Source organism: Hesperophylax consimilis, chromosome 9 (assembly GCF_061612785.1).
Source record: "Hesperophylax consimilis isolate HC1 chromosome 9, BYU_Hcon_1.0, whole genome shotgun sequence".
Classification (NCBI taxonomy): Eukaryota; Metazoa; Arthropoda; class Insecta; order Trichoptera; family Limnephilidae; genus Hesperophylax; species Hesperophylax consimilis.
The window spans coordinates 27,169,400-27,186,244 of NC_142844.1; the positions used below are offsets into that span (position 1 = coordinate 27,169,400).

A 16,845-nucleotide genomic window follows, 5' to 3' on the forward strand; every position below is an offset into this window, starting at 1 on the left:
TGTACAATGTAACAATGTTATAAGTTAAACAATAAAAAAAAAAAAAAAATTAAAAAATAACATAAAAAATAACACTTGCTTCCCTATGGTTCTGTAGCGTCGAGAAAAATCTAAATTAAATAATTAATAATAAACCGCTCGACCTACTTACTTAGTATCTACTCCCGAATTATGTACCTGCATTCCAATTCGCCTCGTAAACAAGAGCAACCTACGTACTTCAAGTACCTACCTGCCTACCGACGACAATAATACTGCAGTCCGTCTCGGATACTACGAGAACTCGCCAGAAGGTTCGAGTCTATGGCCTATGCATAATCGCCGCAATGTCGAAGGTTCCCGAAACACACAGTCCGAGCGAGTGGTCTCGATTTAATTGCAATTTACTACCTACTGCTACCGTCGGCCGTCTAGTATAAATAGGCCCGACGCAGCGAGCATATATCAGTGTTCAGTAATTACTATCGTTCGGCTGCACCTACTTGCGATTACTACAGCTTAGTCTCGCGCGCATTCCTAGTATTTGTACACAACAAACGTGAAATATTGTGATTGTAAAATCAGCTGACAACTTATCAATAAACGTTATACCTGAGTGAGAGATCTTTTCATTTATACACCACGATAACTACAGTGGTCCGTCCTACAAGGTCCGTCGCACCTTCGGCCGTCTCGTCAGCACTGGAGTGCCTGAAGACCTACGTTCTTCGCCAGTGCCTGACCTCCACCGAGTCCCGGTCACCAGCGCCCGGCGTCGACTCACTGACCCGCGCTTGACCTGCCATCACAGCCAGCATCCGGTGTATTCTTCTGTCCAGCGTCAACTCTCGTCACGGCTACCTGACTCATCAATAAAACACATGTGACCTTCACAACTTTCTTTCATTTCGTGCCTCACCACCTGATCACCAAAGTGGTGACCCCGACGTGATTGTGTTACCCCGACTCACCGGTAACCCCGTCTTAAAATGGGTGATCAGTTAAGGCACCACGGAGCAGCATGCACCAGACCATCTCCGCACAAGCGCGGATAATAGTGCCACCTGTGTTGTGAACATGTGTTTTGAAAATTTTTTTTTAATGAAGTGTCACAATTTAAAAGACGTTCGTCTCCGAGCTATTTCTTCAATCGCAGCCCTCAGCAAAGCTGCTGGAAAGGGGGTGTTTGTAGCGTCGAGAAAAATCTAAATTAAATAATTAATAATAAACCGCTCGACCTACTTACTTAGTATCTACTCCCGAATTATGTACCTGCATTCCAATTCGCCTCGTAAACAAGAGCAACCTACGTACTTCAAGTACCTACCTGCCTACCGACGACAATAATACTGCAGTCCGTCTCGGATACTACGAGAACTCGCCAGAAGGTTCGAGTCTACGGCCTATGCATAATCGCCGCAATGTCGAAGGTTCCCGAAACACACAGTCCGAGCGAGTGGTCTCGATTTAATTGCAATTTACTACCTACTGTCGCCATCGGCCGTGTAGTATAAATAAGCCCGACGCAGCGAGTCAGTCAGTCATCAGTCATTATTCCGCCGTCAGTCTACAAGGATCAACGAGTGTTAACCCGCGCTACTCTTACTAGCGCAAGGGACATATACCCGGCTTCGCCCGTATCATCATGGACTCTATCGGGACATCATCTTAGCGCCTTGTCCAGATCGCCGTTCCTGGCAAGCGCTGCTCGGATTACAAGCGCCCTGGTTCCAGTGTCTCTGACCAGCGCTTCTTCCACGCTACCATGACCACCACGAGGACACGCTGCATCCTCACTGGTCTCGCCGTTCCCGTTCAACCGCCTACAAGGTCCGTCGCACCTTCGGCCGTCTCGTCAGCACTGGAGTGCCTGAAGACCTACGTTCTTCGCCAGTGCCTGACCTCCACCGAGTCCCGGTCACCAGCGCCCGGCGTCGACTCACTGACCCGCGCTTGACCTGCCATCACAGCCAGCATCCGGTGTATTCTTCTGTCCAGCGTCAACTCTCGTCACGGCTACCTGACTCATCAATAAAACACATGTGACCTTCACAACTTTCTTTCATTTCGTGCCTCACCACCTGATCACCAAAGTTCAAAGGTCAAACGTCGGCCAGTCAGTCCGCGAAGTTCTCGGGATTCTTCGGTTACATTCGTCAATGTTCGGAGGTCACATGATAATAACGCGTGTTCGACGCACACAATTTGTCTTAGTTTTGCAAAGAAAGACCAAATTTTGTATATGTCACCGTCATAGGGTCTGTACCGGCTAAAATTCTTTTGTATGAAGAGTTTGGCGCGGATTTCAACTCGCACAAACTTGGAATATGTATCGTATTTTTCGGTGGCGCGGGTTTTGAAGGCGAAATTTTAATAGCGTGCTATCTATAATGTGCTTATATTATTATAAAACAAGTTTGTTTTATTTTCTCATCTTTTTAATGGGGGTTCGCCGCACAAACGCACTTTAGAGAAAACCGCCACTGACTTCAATAAACAATTGCTGCTTACTACTACAATTTTATTTTTGTAGGAAAGGCTAAGACTAATTATTGATTATAATAATTTGTTAACCTTTGTGGTATGCATAAAAAAACCTTGTCTTATAAACATTAGTCTATCATTAAAAAATAATACTAGACTTTTTACTGACATAATTATAATCGAAGAATTATAATTATGAAGAAGATTTTGAGTACTTGACCTTGAATGGCCATGGTATTTATTCTGATATTTCAGAATATCGGTAGAATAAGTATATTGCTTCTTTGCCACAGGGAGGTAAAATGAAAAAGTTTACTTAACTATTCCTATTTTAATCTTTTCAAAAATAAAGTGAATCCCGCATATCTGGCAGGCACAGTTTTCTCAATTACATAATAATTTAGAGTTTTATTATCCCTTGAAATTTGATTTTAATCAGCATTAATGGAAGCCACATAAATAAATTGTGTCGTGAACACGAACAGTGCTAATCACGGTGCGATCATTAAAATCGATAAAAGTGAAAGAAACGCTCAAATTACTTCACGATGGTGCAGTGCAAAAAATGCAAGAAATATGTCACTAAGGACAGTGAATTATACAAGTGCAGCGACTGTGGTGGTAGTTTCCACAAATTATGTACAAACCAAAATATCGCCAATGGAGAGGTGAGCTACCCAAAAACAGTCATACAGAGATTGGAACAAGACAGAGCAATTAGCCCGACAGCTGGAATGAAGCAGGACGGCAAACAAGCTGAATACTTCTTCAGACGGCAGTTTGGGGTGACCTACCCCACAAGGGAGGAATGGGACTCGGCTCCAGGTCCTACCTCCAAACAGGAACTAATCTGGTTCACAGATGGGTCCAAGATGGAGGAGGGAACAGGGGCCGGAGTCTGTCTGGAAGGATCCAAGAAGGAACTCAGTACACCTCTAGGAACACACTGTACTGTGTTTCAAGCTGAGACGAAAGCCATCTTGGCCTGCGCACAGGAGAATATACGTATTGGGTACAGGAATAAAAACATAAGCATATGTTCTGATAGCCAGGCAGCCCTAATGGCACTGGGAAGTAACCGATGCGACTCCAGACTGGTGATGGAATGCAGGACTGTTCTTACAGAACTCGCTACCATCAATAAAATAACCCTAATCTGGGTACCAGGACATAAAGGTATTGAGGGGAACGAGGGGGCTGACGAACTAGCAAGGAAAGGGGCGAAAGCACCACTTGTAGGATCCGAGCCGGCCGTAGGAGTAGCAACTTGCCACACAAAATTACACATTGATAGGTGGGTCAAATCCCAGCACCACAAAAAATGGGAGAGGGCACCTGGAATGAGACAATCCAAAGTACTCATAAAAGGACCAGACCCTAGACGAACCAAGAAACTACTCCATATGGACAGAAACTCACTGAGGGAACTGGTAGGACTACTAACAGGACACTGCCGTCTCCGGAGACACATGCAGATATTGGGAGTGGAAAAAACCAATAGATGCAGGAGATGTGAAGAGGATGAAGAGACTCCGATTCACCTATGGTGCCAATGTCCTGCCCTGGTGGGAACTAGGCTCAGTTACCTGGGGAGACATACAGTAGAACCACATACCCAATGAAAAGATATAGCCACATACCCAATGACAACCCTGGTGAACTTTATTAAAGGGACTGGGTTGTTGTTAAAGGATTGAGGTAAAATGGGAGATAGCACTATGGGCCTATGGCCTAAGTGCTCACGGGAACTATGTGTAAACCGTCTCCGCTTTAAAAAAAAAAAAAAACATTACCATTTGTGTTGGTAATAAATGGATTTGTGCTAACTGCGATGCGGACAGCGGACCGAGCGCTAGTGATAATAATGCAACTATAAACGTCGTAGCCGGCGGAGGCGGAGCACAAGACTCGAAGCAAGAAAAAATTCCAGAAATTAAGCAAATTTTAAATAAAATTAACATTATGTATGCAATGAAAAAGGACATGGAAACACTCACGCAATCAACAGATTTTTTATCTAACAAATATAATGAACTGGTACTACATATAGAGTTAGGGAAAAAACTAAAAGAAAATGAAAAAAAACTTAACGAAGTAATAAACAAAAATACCTACCTTGAAAAATGTAATGGTGTTTTAGAATACCGGATCCAAGAGATCGAACAAGCGGAGAAAAATTGTAACATTGAAATATTTGGTCTTGAGATGAAAAAAGTCGAAAATATTGGAAAAACAATCAAAATAATCGCAGAGAAATTGAACGTAAATAATGAAAACATTGAAAAGGTGTGGAGACTTTCCGAAAGAATAGACTCCAAAGCAAATATTTCGAGATGAATGGATAAAACAAAGGAAAACTCCACTGACGAACAATGACATATACAAAAATGGAAATAACGGCAGAATATACATTAACGAAAACCTTACTAAAGAAAAAAAACGGCTCCTATACAATACAAAACAAAAACTGAAACCAAAATATAAATTCATATGGGTACAAAATGGCAAAATATTAATTAGAAGTGAAAGGCAAAATCATACAAATAAAAAGTGATAGTGAAATAAACAAATACATTTAATATTAAAATTTCAAAAATAAATAAAAAAACACCTTTCAACTCCGAATGTTTATTTTATCAGTTATTTAATCCACGCCATGGAAGATTCATAAAATTATAATATTTGATGATATTTGGACATTCCATACCTCCAGCAAAACGTCGCAAAATTAGCAATCCTGATAAATGGACGTAGAACTCGTCTCCAAAAATCAGCCGGATTCCAATTACCGGCAACCCAGGAGTACGAAGAAGTACGTTGCAGGATTTGGGAGAGTAGAAGACTACACCACTGCAGATTTAAAACTTTTGGTACAAAATTAATTCGGATGTGAAGAACATTTTTTTTGCTAAACAATTCGGAGGCCAATGGGTTAAGATGTATTACGAATCATAAAATTTGGTAACAAAAACTCAAACAAACATACATATGTTTACATAATAAATTCATATTTATACTTTACCATATGTTTATATAATAAGAATAGAACATCTTGTATAATATTATGTTTGGTTTCAGTTTCCTCCTTGTTGTATTTTTATGTACCATGTAACAATGTCTACTTAGAATGTTCTTATTGCTGAACATGACTCCTGTTTTGTGCATTTAGTTTTTTTTATTGTCCTGTGCTATAAACACCAACACCGAATAGGATTACATTATTTTAAAGTTTATTATAGTAAAGCACATTTGAAGTGAAATAATACGAAACTGAGCTCTACAAATATGCGATAGAATTTTTACTTGATTGACCATCTCTATATAAATGTCTTCCCTAGTTCTGTATTCTATAGGAATCATATTAATTGGAAAAAATGTATTTTTCATCAGATGCGGACAGTGCTACAGTTCAGACTATGCTCCTAAACCACTACAAGTATGTCCTGATAAAAGCCTTTGAGGGCGGAGTGAGGAAATGGCAGTGCATAGACCATTTAAAACATGCCTGTCTAGCCAGAACTGTCACTATTGGCAACGCTGTTGTCAAAAGGTAATTAATTTATTGTTTGCCAAAAATTAAATGAACTCAAACCCTTACTTACTTACAATATCTTCTTCACGACGATGACATTGACCGGCAAAGACGAGCGCTAAGCATAGTACATGCTCAGTAGAAGGTTTCGGCTTTGCAGCCTACTTTTAAAAAGAAAATTATTAGGGACAGAAAATCCAGATTGTCATCATTATAAAATCCCAGCCGATTCCACTATCGAGGACACTGGAGAAAGTTATTGGCCCCATCAAACTCGAATAATGCTACAGACCATTATCATTTCTTGCTCCAAAACAAGAGGAAGAAAACTGTCTTCATGAGATTTTGGAAAACCACCCCTATCCCTCAAAGTAGAATAGCCTGGTAGAAGCCCGGTCAGTGCTTGGTTTCCTGGGGCTAGTTACTTATTCTTCTTCTTTCGTATGGTGGGGGGGTCAGAGGGGGACATCTAGGTCTGCGAGCCATTCTAGGGCATCAGGCGTCGCCATGTGAACCTCATCAATCCCGCCGGGGAATGAATGGAGCGGGCATTCGTTGACCACATGATCGATTCCCCTTGGCCGGGAGACCTGTCCGTCTTCGGCCCCTTAAATAGCGGCATAGTTTGTAGTTAGAGGCCCACTTAATTTGGTATCCGCTTCACTCACTGCACTACCTACACGCGCGGTAACTTATTAACCCCTCTGACTTTTCGCGAACTTGAAGCTAAGATGTCTTTACCGAAATGTCAATTTCACGAAAACGTTGTGTTATTACCGCCTCACAATCAAAGCTCTATAAATGAAACATTACTGAACGGAGCCGAATAGTAAAAACTGTTTTAGAAAGGTTACAAAATAGGCTTTCAAATTGTTGTATCATAAATAAATATTAACATTTGTAAATATTTAAATTTAGAATGGAAACATGAAAAAATTGTAAAAATGACTCACCTGTAATGTTTTATGTAAAAACGATACTAAAATCACGGATAATGTAAAAAAAAAACACTTATTTCATCGTACAAATGTACAATAAACAATTCTGTCACTTCACTTTTTGACCATTTCATACAAAATATATTTTTAAAAAAATAATTAAACTTGCGAGGCGGGTCGGCACGTCAAACGGCTTTCTTGGCGTCGTTTTACGATTTGGCGGGTAAAATTTGCTTCCACTGAGTAGGTCTTTTTACGGGTTTCTATGGATAACTTTGAATAGAGATGTGAAGCTTCATTCAATACGAATATTCTACTTTTTGTTTTAGGGATGTCACTAGAAGAATAACGGAGTTATGACGATTTTTGTGGAAACACACGCGTTGACGTGTAAACACGCTTATTGTACTTGACTGCTATCGTTATTTTATCGTGTATATCTGCTTACGTTGCTGACCGGTTAATATGTATCAATCAAACAATATTATTTAAAACACAGACATTTAATATTATTTCTAAACTATACGATTTTTTCCATGAAATAGAATTGGTAGTTTGCCTGAAAAATAAATATTGAATCTTGGTTTTATTTAATTTAATGCCTCTCTAGGAAGATAAGTGTAAACAGTATTAGGGATTTTTTAGAAATAACATGTGGTTGATAAAACGACAGTGTGGAAAAGTGGTTTGCTGGCACAACAGGTAGCGTACGCTAAGAGGAAAGTGCTGGGTTCAATTCTCGCTTATCGGCCGCACCCAAATCTTCTTTCTTCCCCAAATTTTCTTTTCTATGCGTTTTTCTAATTTATATTTATTGTTATTTGTAAATTTTTCAATCATACTTTAAATTTTTATTTGCAGGTCCGAGTCTCACAATCACCCATACCAAGATGAAAAATAGATGTCTTATTAGTTTTATGTCTACCAAGTTCAAGGAACAGAAAGTATCCTACAAGTACAGGTTGTATCAGCATTTACCCAAAAGATTTTAACCAGTGATTCGTGAGCATATTTGGAGTAAAAAACCTCACGTCCAGGAGATTATTAAACTGCCTGGTTTCTCTCGTCCTCCGAAGACGTGGACCTCACTAAACCGCACCCGGTGCAGTCACAGCCAAGCGTAAAGCTTATGCAATGCATAAACGGAGCCTAAAGCATTCTGAATTGTGTGAATGCGGTGTATTTGAACAACAGAACACATTGTACCAGAATATCTCCATTATCAGTTTCCAGGAGGCACATCTGTGCTGAACCAAGTGACTTCCACCGGCTGAATAATCTCAGCATCCCACTTTGACCTCCACCAACTATCCCCAATCATAAACCGAAACAGCGAACCTGCGCTTATCATGAAATCATGTTCGGCTTTACGTGGGCCCGTATATGTCTAGAATATCTTAAATATATATCATTTTTGTGTAGCGTTTATCATTTAAATAATAATTTGTTACTTAGCCCGCCCCACACGTATGCTTCGGAGTGGAGGTACCACGTGCCATTCCAGGCCGCCACGCAAAATGTAAAGTCCGAACGTAACGTAACGGATTACAGCGCATTCCATTGTGAGACTTTTCTGCACGGCCGCCTGGAGCGGCTTGTGATACCGCCATTCCGAAGTGTATATGCGAGGGATCCAATTGTATTGCTATTGTCTAACATAAAGAGTAGACTGATTTGTTTATATCAGGTAACATAACATCATTATGGACAGATCTTTTTTTTATTTTATAAATATTAAAAATTTATAATTTTGATGACTCTCTCAACTACCATACTAGTATGGAGCCTAGGCTCATGCCCGTATTATGGTAGTCGTACATGATTTATGACTATGTAAGTATGTACTTGTATACTGCTTGCTAACCTTGTTGAGGTTACATTGGAGGGAGGGATCCATACGAGGGACATTGGAGGGTCCTGTTACATAACAATGAACCAATAAGCGTTAAAAGTAAGCCAATGTACTCATTAAATTGTTGTATTTTATTTGAATTTGAACTCTTACAAGTCTATCAACAAAAATGCCTGATGTTGGGGGTAATTAGTGTTTTTGAACTTTAAATAAGTTTCTCATTAATCTCAGTAATAACTACAAATAAGAAATCATTGGTTGCGTAAAGTAAAAAATAACTGTACAAAATTAAAAATACTAATTTCAGTTGAATCTGTACCTCCGGTTCAATGAACTACAGAACTCAGATTCGCTTTGAATTTAATAAACTATTTTCAAAATTAGAACCGTCTATTTGTACAAATTCAGACTAATGTTCATCACTATTATTGCACTGTTTTATAATGTTTTAAGCTAAAATTATTTTAATTGTCTTTTTCAAAATTGGAATTATACCATCCTGTTATTTTTCACAGGTCTGAGATAGCATAGTAATGTAATGTTAATAAATAAAATATTATGTACAAGTGCATGAATAAATAAATAAATAATGTTTGTACCCACTCTCATTTTTTTATTATTACTTTTTTTCTTGCTAGAACGATCCTGAATAGCGACTAAGACAATACGGCATTTTCTGAAACTTTTCTAAAAGTAACATGAATTTTAAATACCAAAACATTAGTATAGATACATTAAAATCTGTTATTTTACTAGTAAATTCACAGACGCCATTAAGAAAATGGTTGGAAAAAAATACATCCAAAAATTTTATACTAATAACTACTATAGAATGTTAAATACCAAAATATAACATTTAACTTGTACTCTTTCTGTGCACCGAGACCGACCGGCCGTGCCATCCACAAACTCCGGAGGTCATGTCATTAAACATCACGTATCGCGGCGCACCGGGATAGTATTAATTTGGCATAATTTTGCAATAACACCGTCAGGGTGATTGTCATGTTTTGATTTTTTGTATGAAGCATTTTGTGCTGATTCTATAATCCACAAAATGGAAATACTGGGTTGATCATCAATATTTTTTCGGTCGCGTGAATTTTAATGGCGTCCTGTTTATGTGCTGATATTATTATAATGCAGTTTTGTCTTAAATAAATAAATTTTCTCATCCTTTTTAATGGTGGTTCACCGCACAAACGCACTTTAGAGAAAACCGCCACTGCTTGTAGTTAACACACTTGTCCGGGAAGGGTAGTTCTGCCTTTTACTCCGGTCCTGCTTGAATGGCGGAAAAGGCATTGCTGTTCGATAATTTTACAAAAAATCTTTATACCAATCTCTTTGTAGGAGTCCGAACTACATGTATTTAAAAATGTGAACCAAGTCTTCCCATATCTTTAAATCCTTGTCTTTTGTATGGAAAAATATTTTATCAAAAGTAAACTATATGCAAAGGTTTCCTGATTTCAGAATGAAAATTCAACAACACCTTTAAAAAGTGATGAAACAAAAACTAGTTTTAATAGTTACTTATGAAACCTAATTTTTGTTTAATCACTTTTTCGAGGTGTGTTGAATTGTCATTTTGATGACATACCCGGTCACCATATTTAAACCTGTAAAATGGTTAATACATCCTTTCACTTATTGCACCGGAAATGTGGTAGTTTTTTGTTATGTTTTGAGCAAAAAAAAATTTTGTAACGTAATAAAAAATATGTACCTTTTTTACAAATAAAACATCACTAAATGGCCCAACACTGACTTCTACTTCAGATTATGGAGTCGTATTGCAAAAAAAAGTAGGTTTAATTTCAGACAGCAGTTTTATAGTTGGGGTGTGGTGAGTACTATGTAAAAAATTTAATTAAAATATATTAATTATTTTCAAAGAAAAAAAAAATTATTTCATTTTCTCTTAAAAAACTAAATCCATTTTCTCGAATGGGACCCTTGTTTTCGCCCATATTAAAAGTGTGTTAATATTGCATTCCATTTCAATGGTTCAGCATAGATTTTTTTTTTTTTCAATGTTAAATTTTCGTTTGTTTGGACATACTTATTCGCATTTTTACAATATTATGTTCCTACCACCTCCCTGAAGAGTGCGAAAAAAGAATTGTTATTGATATAGTAAAAAAAAGAATATTACATAAAATACCTATAATATGGTTTATAATTAATAGGTACCTACTTACAATTATAGGAATTAGTGGAATTTTTTTATTATACTCCTGATTATCTAAATCCTCTGGAGCAGACACAAAGACGTGGTTTGACCATCGCTGTGCTGAATCGGTCAGACTATAAAACATGGCTTATAAAAAAAATACACTCTGGAAAATTGGTTCTGTGGATGAACTTTCGGAATACCGAAAACGGGCAAAGGATTGCAAGAGAACTCTAAGTAGAGCTAACCAGGATCAAAGAATTGCCAAAAAACTGGCAGATTGCCCCACCGGTAGCCGTTTGTTTTGGGAGAACTGGTTCAATTGGGAGTAATTTCTGCAGAACCACTTTTCCACCTGAGAAAGCTGATTTATTAGGCAAAAATTTTTGCAGAAATCTCGACTCTTCAAGATAAAGGAGAGACTCCCCCTATCCAAAATGTATCCAAATAAAGGAATCAAAAATCTGGAAAAAGGAGGTTCTCCGGGTCTTGAACGAGTTGAAAATCGATAAAGCCAGCCTTAACCTTTGGAACACCAGAACCTTTTTGAGGGAAATCAAAAATGAATGAATCAAGAATGTTTCAAGTGCAAGCTATTCTGTTTCTGAAAATTTATGCACTTTCTCATGGCATACAGGTTTAAACCGCATATCAAAAAATTCCAGATAGGGCGAAATTCCATTGCCAGCAGCGCACAAATCGTTTGTCAGCTGGTAAAAATTCTTGCCACTGGTGCAGAAAAGGTTTTCCAGGGGTTAAGAGGTATTCTGCAGAATTAACCCCGGTGATCTCAACATTATTGAAATTCTCACTCAAAAGTAGAAAGTAGCCAGATCTTTGGGAAAGGGCAATCGTCCACCCAATCCTTAAGAAGGTTGACCGCTCCTATCCTTCCAATTACCTCCCCTTAGCCATCACTTCCATTCTCCCAAAGTTATTGGAAAAGGTGGTTAGTAACAAGTTGCTCACATACCTCTAGAATAAGAATAGGATGTTATGCGATCGGCAATATGGATTTCGTCGAAACCGATCGTGTGGAAATCTGCTGTACGGAATCCATCCAACCTTTCATAGTTGGATTGCGGATTTTCTCAAAGGAAGTACAATTCTAACAGTAATTTAGGGCTCTTATTCCTCTCCGCACCAGATGAATGCAATGCCTGCACAACACAGATACATGTGTCACAACTTGTTGCGCTAATATCAATAATTATATTTGTGTATCAGACAGGGTGAGATACAAAAGTCTGTAATGGACCGGATATTCCGGATACTAGGCGGAAGATGTCGCTCCTTCTGTGGCATGTGAAGGAAGAACGTTCAGTCTCCAGCCGCTGTAGAGCTGGTCCGATCGCTTGCGAGGCTCTTTCTTTTGACGTGTCCGGGTCTGGTCCAAAGAGGTAAGGAAGTCTGTAGTCCAGGATAAGGCGAGGGTCAGAAGAGAAAGAAGGCAAGCAGAGGCAGAAGTCGGAGCGAGGTAGAGGGCAGAGCAGAGAAAGTTGTAGAGCTGATGATCTGCCTTTTTCAGAGCTTTGTGCCCGTTTTATAGGGCGTTGGCAGCAAACGAATGCTACAACTTATCTTATGTCAGGCACGATTCACAGAATCGCGCCCGAGTGGAACGCGTTGATGGCATACGGTCGTTCGCTTTTTCTCTACAACCTCTCTGTCTGCTTCCTTTCAGCCACACTCCGATGTTTTATTTATTTTCAAACTTATTATCATTACATTTTCAAACAATACAGTACAATTATTCATTCATTGGCTAACGGACAATTAACACATTAGATATTTCATGTTTCAAGATAAGTTAATACAAGGATACAATAAAGAATGCAATATGTTCATCGGGGACCTGGGTCGAGCGGGAACTAGTTCCCGCAAGGCAGTTTTTAGGAATATAGCCGTGGTCGAGTACAGCCGCGCCTTGGGCTCCCGTTTTGTTTTGTGACTCGCCCACCGCCAAAATGGCTGAGTCAAGACCAGTATGTCCGACACAATTTCAAGACACTGGGCGTCTTGTATAGGGCTAGCAAATTCTTCAATAGTCACCAGCTGCTAACCTTATACAAATCTCAAGTATGCCCAGCAATTGAATTTGGGAGCCACCTCTGGGCTGAAGCCCTACAATAGTCGTTTCCGTGCAAAGGAGGGCAGTCCGTCTGATTGTCAATCCATTGTTAACAGATCGATTGCCATCTCTAATGCACAGACGCAATGTGGGCATGCTGAGTCTGGTCTACAGTTATTTTAATGGAGCTTGCTTTAAGGAGCTAGCAGCATAGATCACCGGTGCACCTGATTAAAATGGAAGACCTGTTCACTGTTGAAGTTAGCTTCATGAGAATGGGCCGCTTCTTCGACTCATTTTTGTGTTAGACGGATCGTATGTGGAATTACTGACTTCTGTTTTTCCTCCTTCATGTAATCCGGGCCTCTTCAAGACCCGCATTAATAAATCCCTTCTTATAGCCCCTATCTTAACCCGCCTTATAACACTGCCCAACCGGCTGGCGACATAGCTGCCCTGCCTTTACATTGTACAGACAGAGTTTTATGTGAGGTGTCACATAAAAATAAAAAATAAATACAGGGTGTCCAGGGGTAAAGTGCGCTAACTTCCGGAGGAGATTCTACGTGATGGTACAAGTAAAGATATAAATAACTTTTTTGATCTAATCAGGTGGCACCAGAAATATTGCAATGATGATGAATTCCCGAAATAAGTAAAACTTGTTAAAAAAAACCATGATGAAGCAGTTTCTAGTAGCAAGAGCTGGAGTTGAGTGACAGCTTAATCTTATCGTATCAGAAAAGGCTATAAACATATAAAGTATCCGGAGGTAAAACTAACTTCAGGAAGTGATTCTAAATGATAATACAAGCACAAAAGATTTATAACTTTTCTTGAAAATCCAACGTTTTAAGGTAGTTTTAAGGATAAAAATTGAATTGTGTTTATACAGAAAAATAAATATTCTTCTATGGAAAAATATTTGTGTTTAGTTAAAAAAAACGATGGAATTACGAAAAAGTCAATTATTTTTTTACTTCTTGTGGAATTATTATTATTATTATTATTATTCCTGTGGAATCTCCTCCCAAAGTATGTGCACTTTACACCCCCCCCCCCCCCGGACACCCTGTATTTATATATATTCATTGGTAACATATTGTAGTGTTGGACGAGAATTTTTAATAACAAACAACTGGTTAATAGCAGCGGTTATAAAACGATTATTCTATTATTATGGTGGGTGTAGGTATCTATCTAGGACTGGTGTCTAACATATATTGTTCTAAGCAGAACATACAAAAACACTTGTCCTTGCAGCATAGAAACAAATATCCTAGTATGTATTTGTTAGAACATCAAGTAAAAGTGGGTTTTTGGGAATGTCAGACACCGCTAAATTATTTGATAGAATATGGGGAAATACGCATGCAACAGAAAGAACAGTAATACAGAAAAGTTATAAAAAAAACTTTAACCTGGGTTCCCCACAACAAAAACTTTACCAAAAAAATGAATTCGCTAAAAAATAAGAAAACCGTGTAAGTACTAAATATGTCTATTAATTTACCAAATGGACTTGTACACACACACACAACATTTATAAAAACGGCGCAAATAGATGTACTCTCTCGGTGTTCCGCCTCCTTGAACCCGGTTTATATGGATTCCTTACTGACCCACGGGACGACGGCCGCTTAATTCTTGCTAAGCCGCAAAGTAGTTCTTAGGCCCGGTATATCAGTTGATTTTAAGCTCGGTTTGGTTGGAATATCGAGCTTAGAGTGGCTTGGAACATAATCTGCATATAGGTCCGATAGGTCGGAAGCCTAAATATCAGTAATATTAGACTATTTTTTATGATTTTAGTAGAGGAATATACTTAATTTTCTTTGCTTCGTGAGTAATATATCTATGATTCTACGTCACCGAGAGATTAAAAGTGTTCAAAAAGTCAAGTGTTTGGCGGGCTAATTTAAGAGTTGATTTTTTGATAAAGTTCCCCACTTGTCAACAATCAACATGATGCTATATGCGAGGATACTAATTCTAAATAGTATTTGTTTGTCAAACAAACTGCTGAAAACACGGTCCTGACGTTAAAAAATTCCTCTCATAATACCTTAGAAGAGTATTTTTGTCTATTTTAGATTGATTGATTGATTGATCATCAATCGATGAGTGTAACAGTCCTCACTGATAAAATTCTAAATTAATTATAAGTATTTACTCACGCAGTCATATTTGACATTTGTTACTGCTAGCGCCTCGGTGTCTAAAAAGGGAACCATTCTGCAGCTTACCAAGGCTAAATGGGCCGAGGCGCGAGGATTGTCGCACATAGCGAGGATACGGACTGACTGATTAATATACCGGATCTTAGTAGCAGTGACAAAAATAATTGCATACCGAAATTTACATAAATTGCCTTCTTTTATCACTCACTGGCTCCGGAAAGATGGGATACTGTGCGGTACTTGCGTACATAAAGTGGGGGACTTTATCAAAAATCACCTCGTAAATGAAACCAGTAATTAAGGCGTAAAAGTAAAGCGCGGTCGTCGACATTTTGAAACATCACGATCATATCACGATTGGCGATGATAGTTGCATTAGACATGAGTAGACAGTAGTTTGACTTTCCAAAGAAAAAAGAAAAACGTTCCCCTATTAAAATCACACATAAATCACATTACAAATATGATAGTAGTGTAATATTGATGATAGCGCCCTCGAGGTGATTTCTTACGAAAACGGCGCTAAATAAATTATCCAAATATTATTACATTTTTATATTATTACCACCTATACGGATTGTGTGCCAAGCCGCGCTAAGCTCGACATTCTATTTAAGCCGAGCTTAAAAGCAACTGATTTACCGGGCCATAGCCGAATACATAAATAAACCATTCGGAATAACCGAGCTGTCATGGAGCTGTCTTTAACGTAGCCACGGGTACTTCGCGGATAACCGCTATCTAGCTGGTTATGTTATACTGCCAGCACTAGCGTGATTTGTTTTATTTTTCGGATTAGTAATTTAGTACCGTCTATAAGTGTGGTCTTTTCGCGCATTTTTTTCTCGCTTGTCACTTTTATTAATACGGTGTTTTTATTACTTACAGTGTGTACACTACAAACTGTATAGACATTCTGTGAGTGTGCTATTTACGAGTAGATTAGTAAATGTCAAAATGAAACCAAAAACAAGCCCTATTTGGAATTATTTTGTACAATTGAATGACTCGACAGCTAAGTGTTTAATTTGTGATAAAGTTTATTCTCGGAAGGGACGCACTACAACTGCGTTGAAAAGTCATTTAAAGTCATTACATTCCGAGGACTTCGAAGAATTTAAGAAATCAGATGAAGAGGTCAAACAACTAGCAGCAAAAAAACAAATAATTGTTTCTTCAACTCCGACCGTAGATGAAAATGAAAGAAGGTACGTTTTTCGTGATGGTCGATATTCGTGTTCAGTGTTGCCAACTCGATTTTTTAACTAAAAAGCTAGATATCACCCGAAAAAGAGTAATTCTGAGAACAGAAATTTTCCACCCTCTTGGGAAGGCGGGGCGGGGGGGGGGGGTAGGTATTACAAAAAATCTTTAAAAAAATTAGAAGTATTGAAATTAAATATGTATTAAAACACATAAAAAATTGAACAGTTTGTAAAAGATGAACACAAATACATAAAACAAAATAATGGTGGAATATTGGAAGTTATTAACTGCGTATTTCAGCGTTTTTTGGCTGAATAATATAACTATGCTTATAAATGTACTGTTAAATGATTGCTCGTGTCATTTAACAAATATCAAAACAAAATATTAGAATTTTGAAGAACCAGTTACCTATTCTCAGGAAAAC

General features: G+C 38.4%; 1 protein-coding gene across 3 annotated transcripts in view; it reads left to right on the top strand.

Moving 5' to 3' along the window:
• LOC149421169 (uncharacterized) overlaps window positions 1–16,845 on the top strand; it is a 56,841-nt gene that overhangs the window by 13,074 nt on the left and 26,922 nt on the right. Inside the window, exons 7-8 of one of the 3 annotated variants that reach the window (XM_089635869.1) lie at window positions 5,854–6,013; window positions 7,795–9,388. The exons of the other annotated variants lie outside the window; for them this stretch is intronic. Coding sequence (XP_089491995.1) covers window positions 5,854–6,013; window positions 7,795–7,834 — 200 coding nt within the window. The 3' untranslated portion in view covers window positions 7,835–9,388. Of the gene's footprint in view, window positions 1–5,853; window positions 6,014–7,794; window positions 9,389–16,845 lie in introns of those variants that run through there. 3 annotated transcript variants of the gene reach the window in all.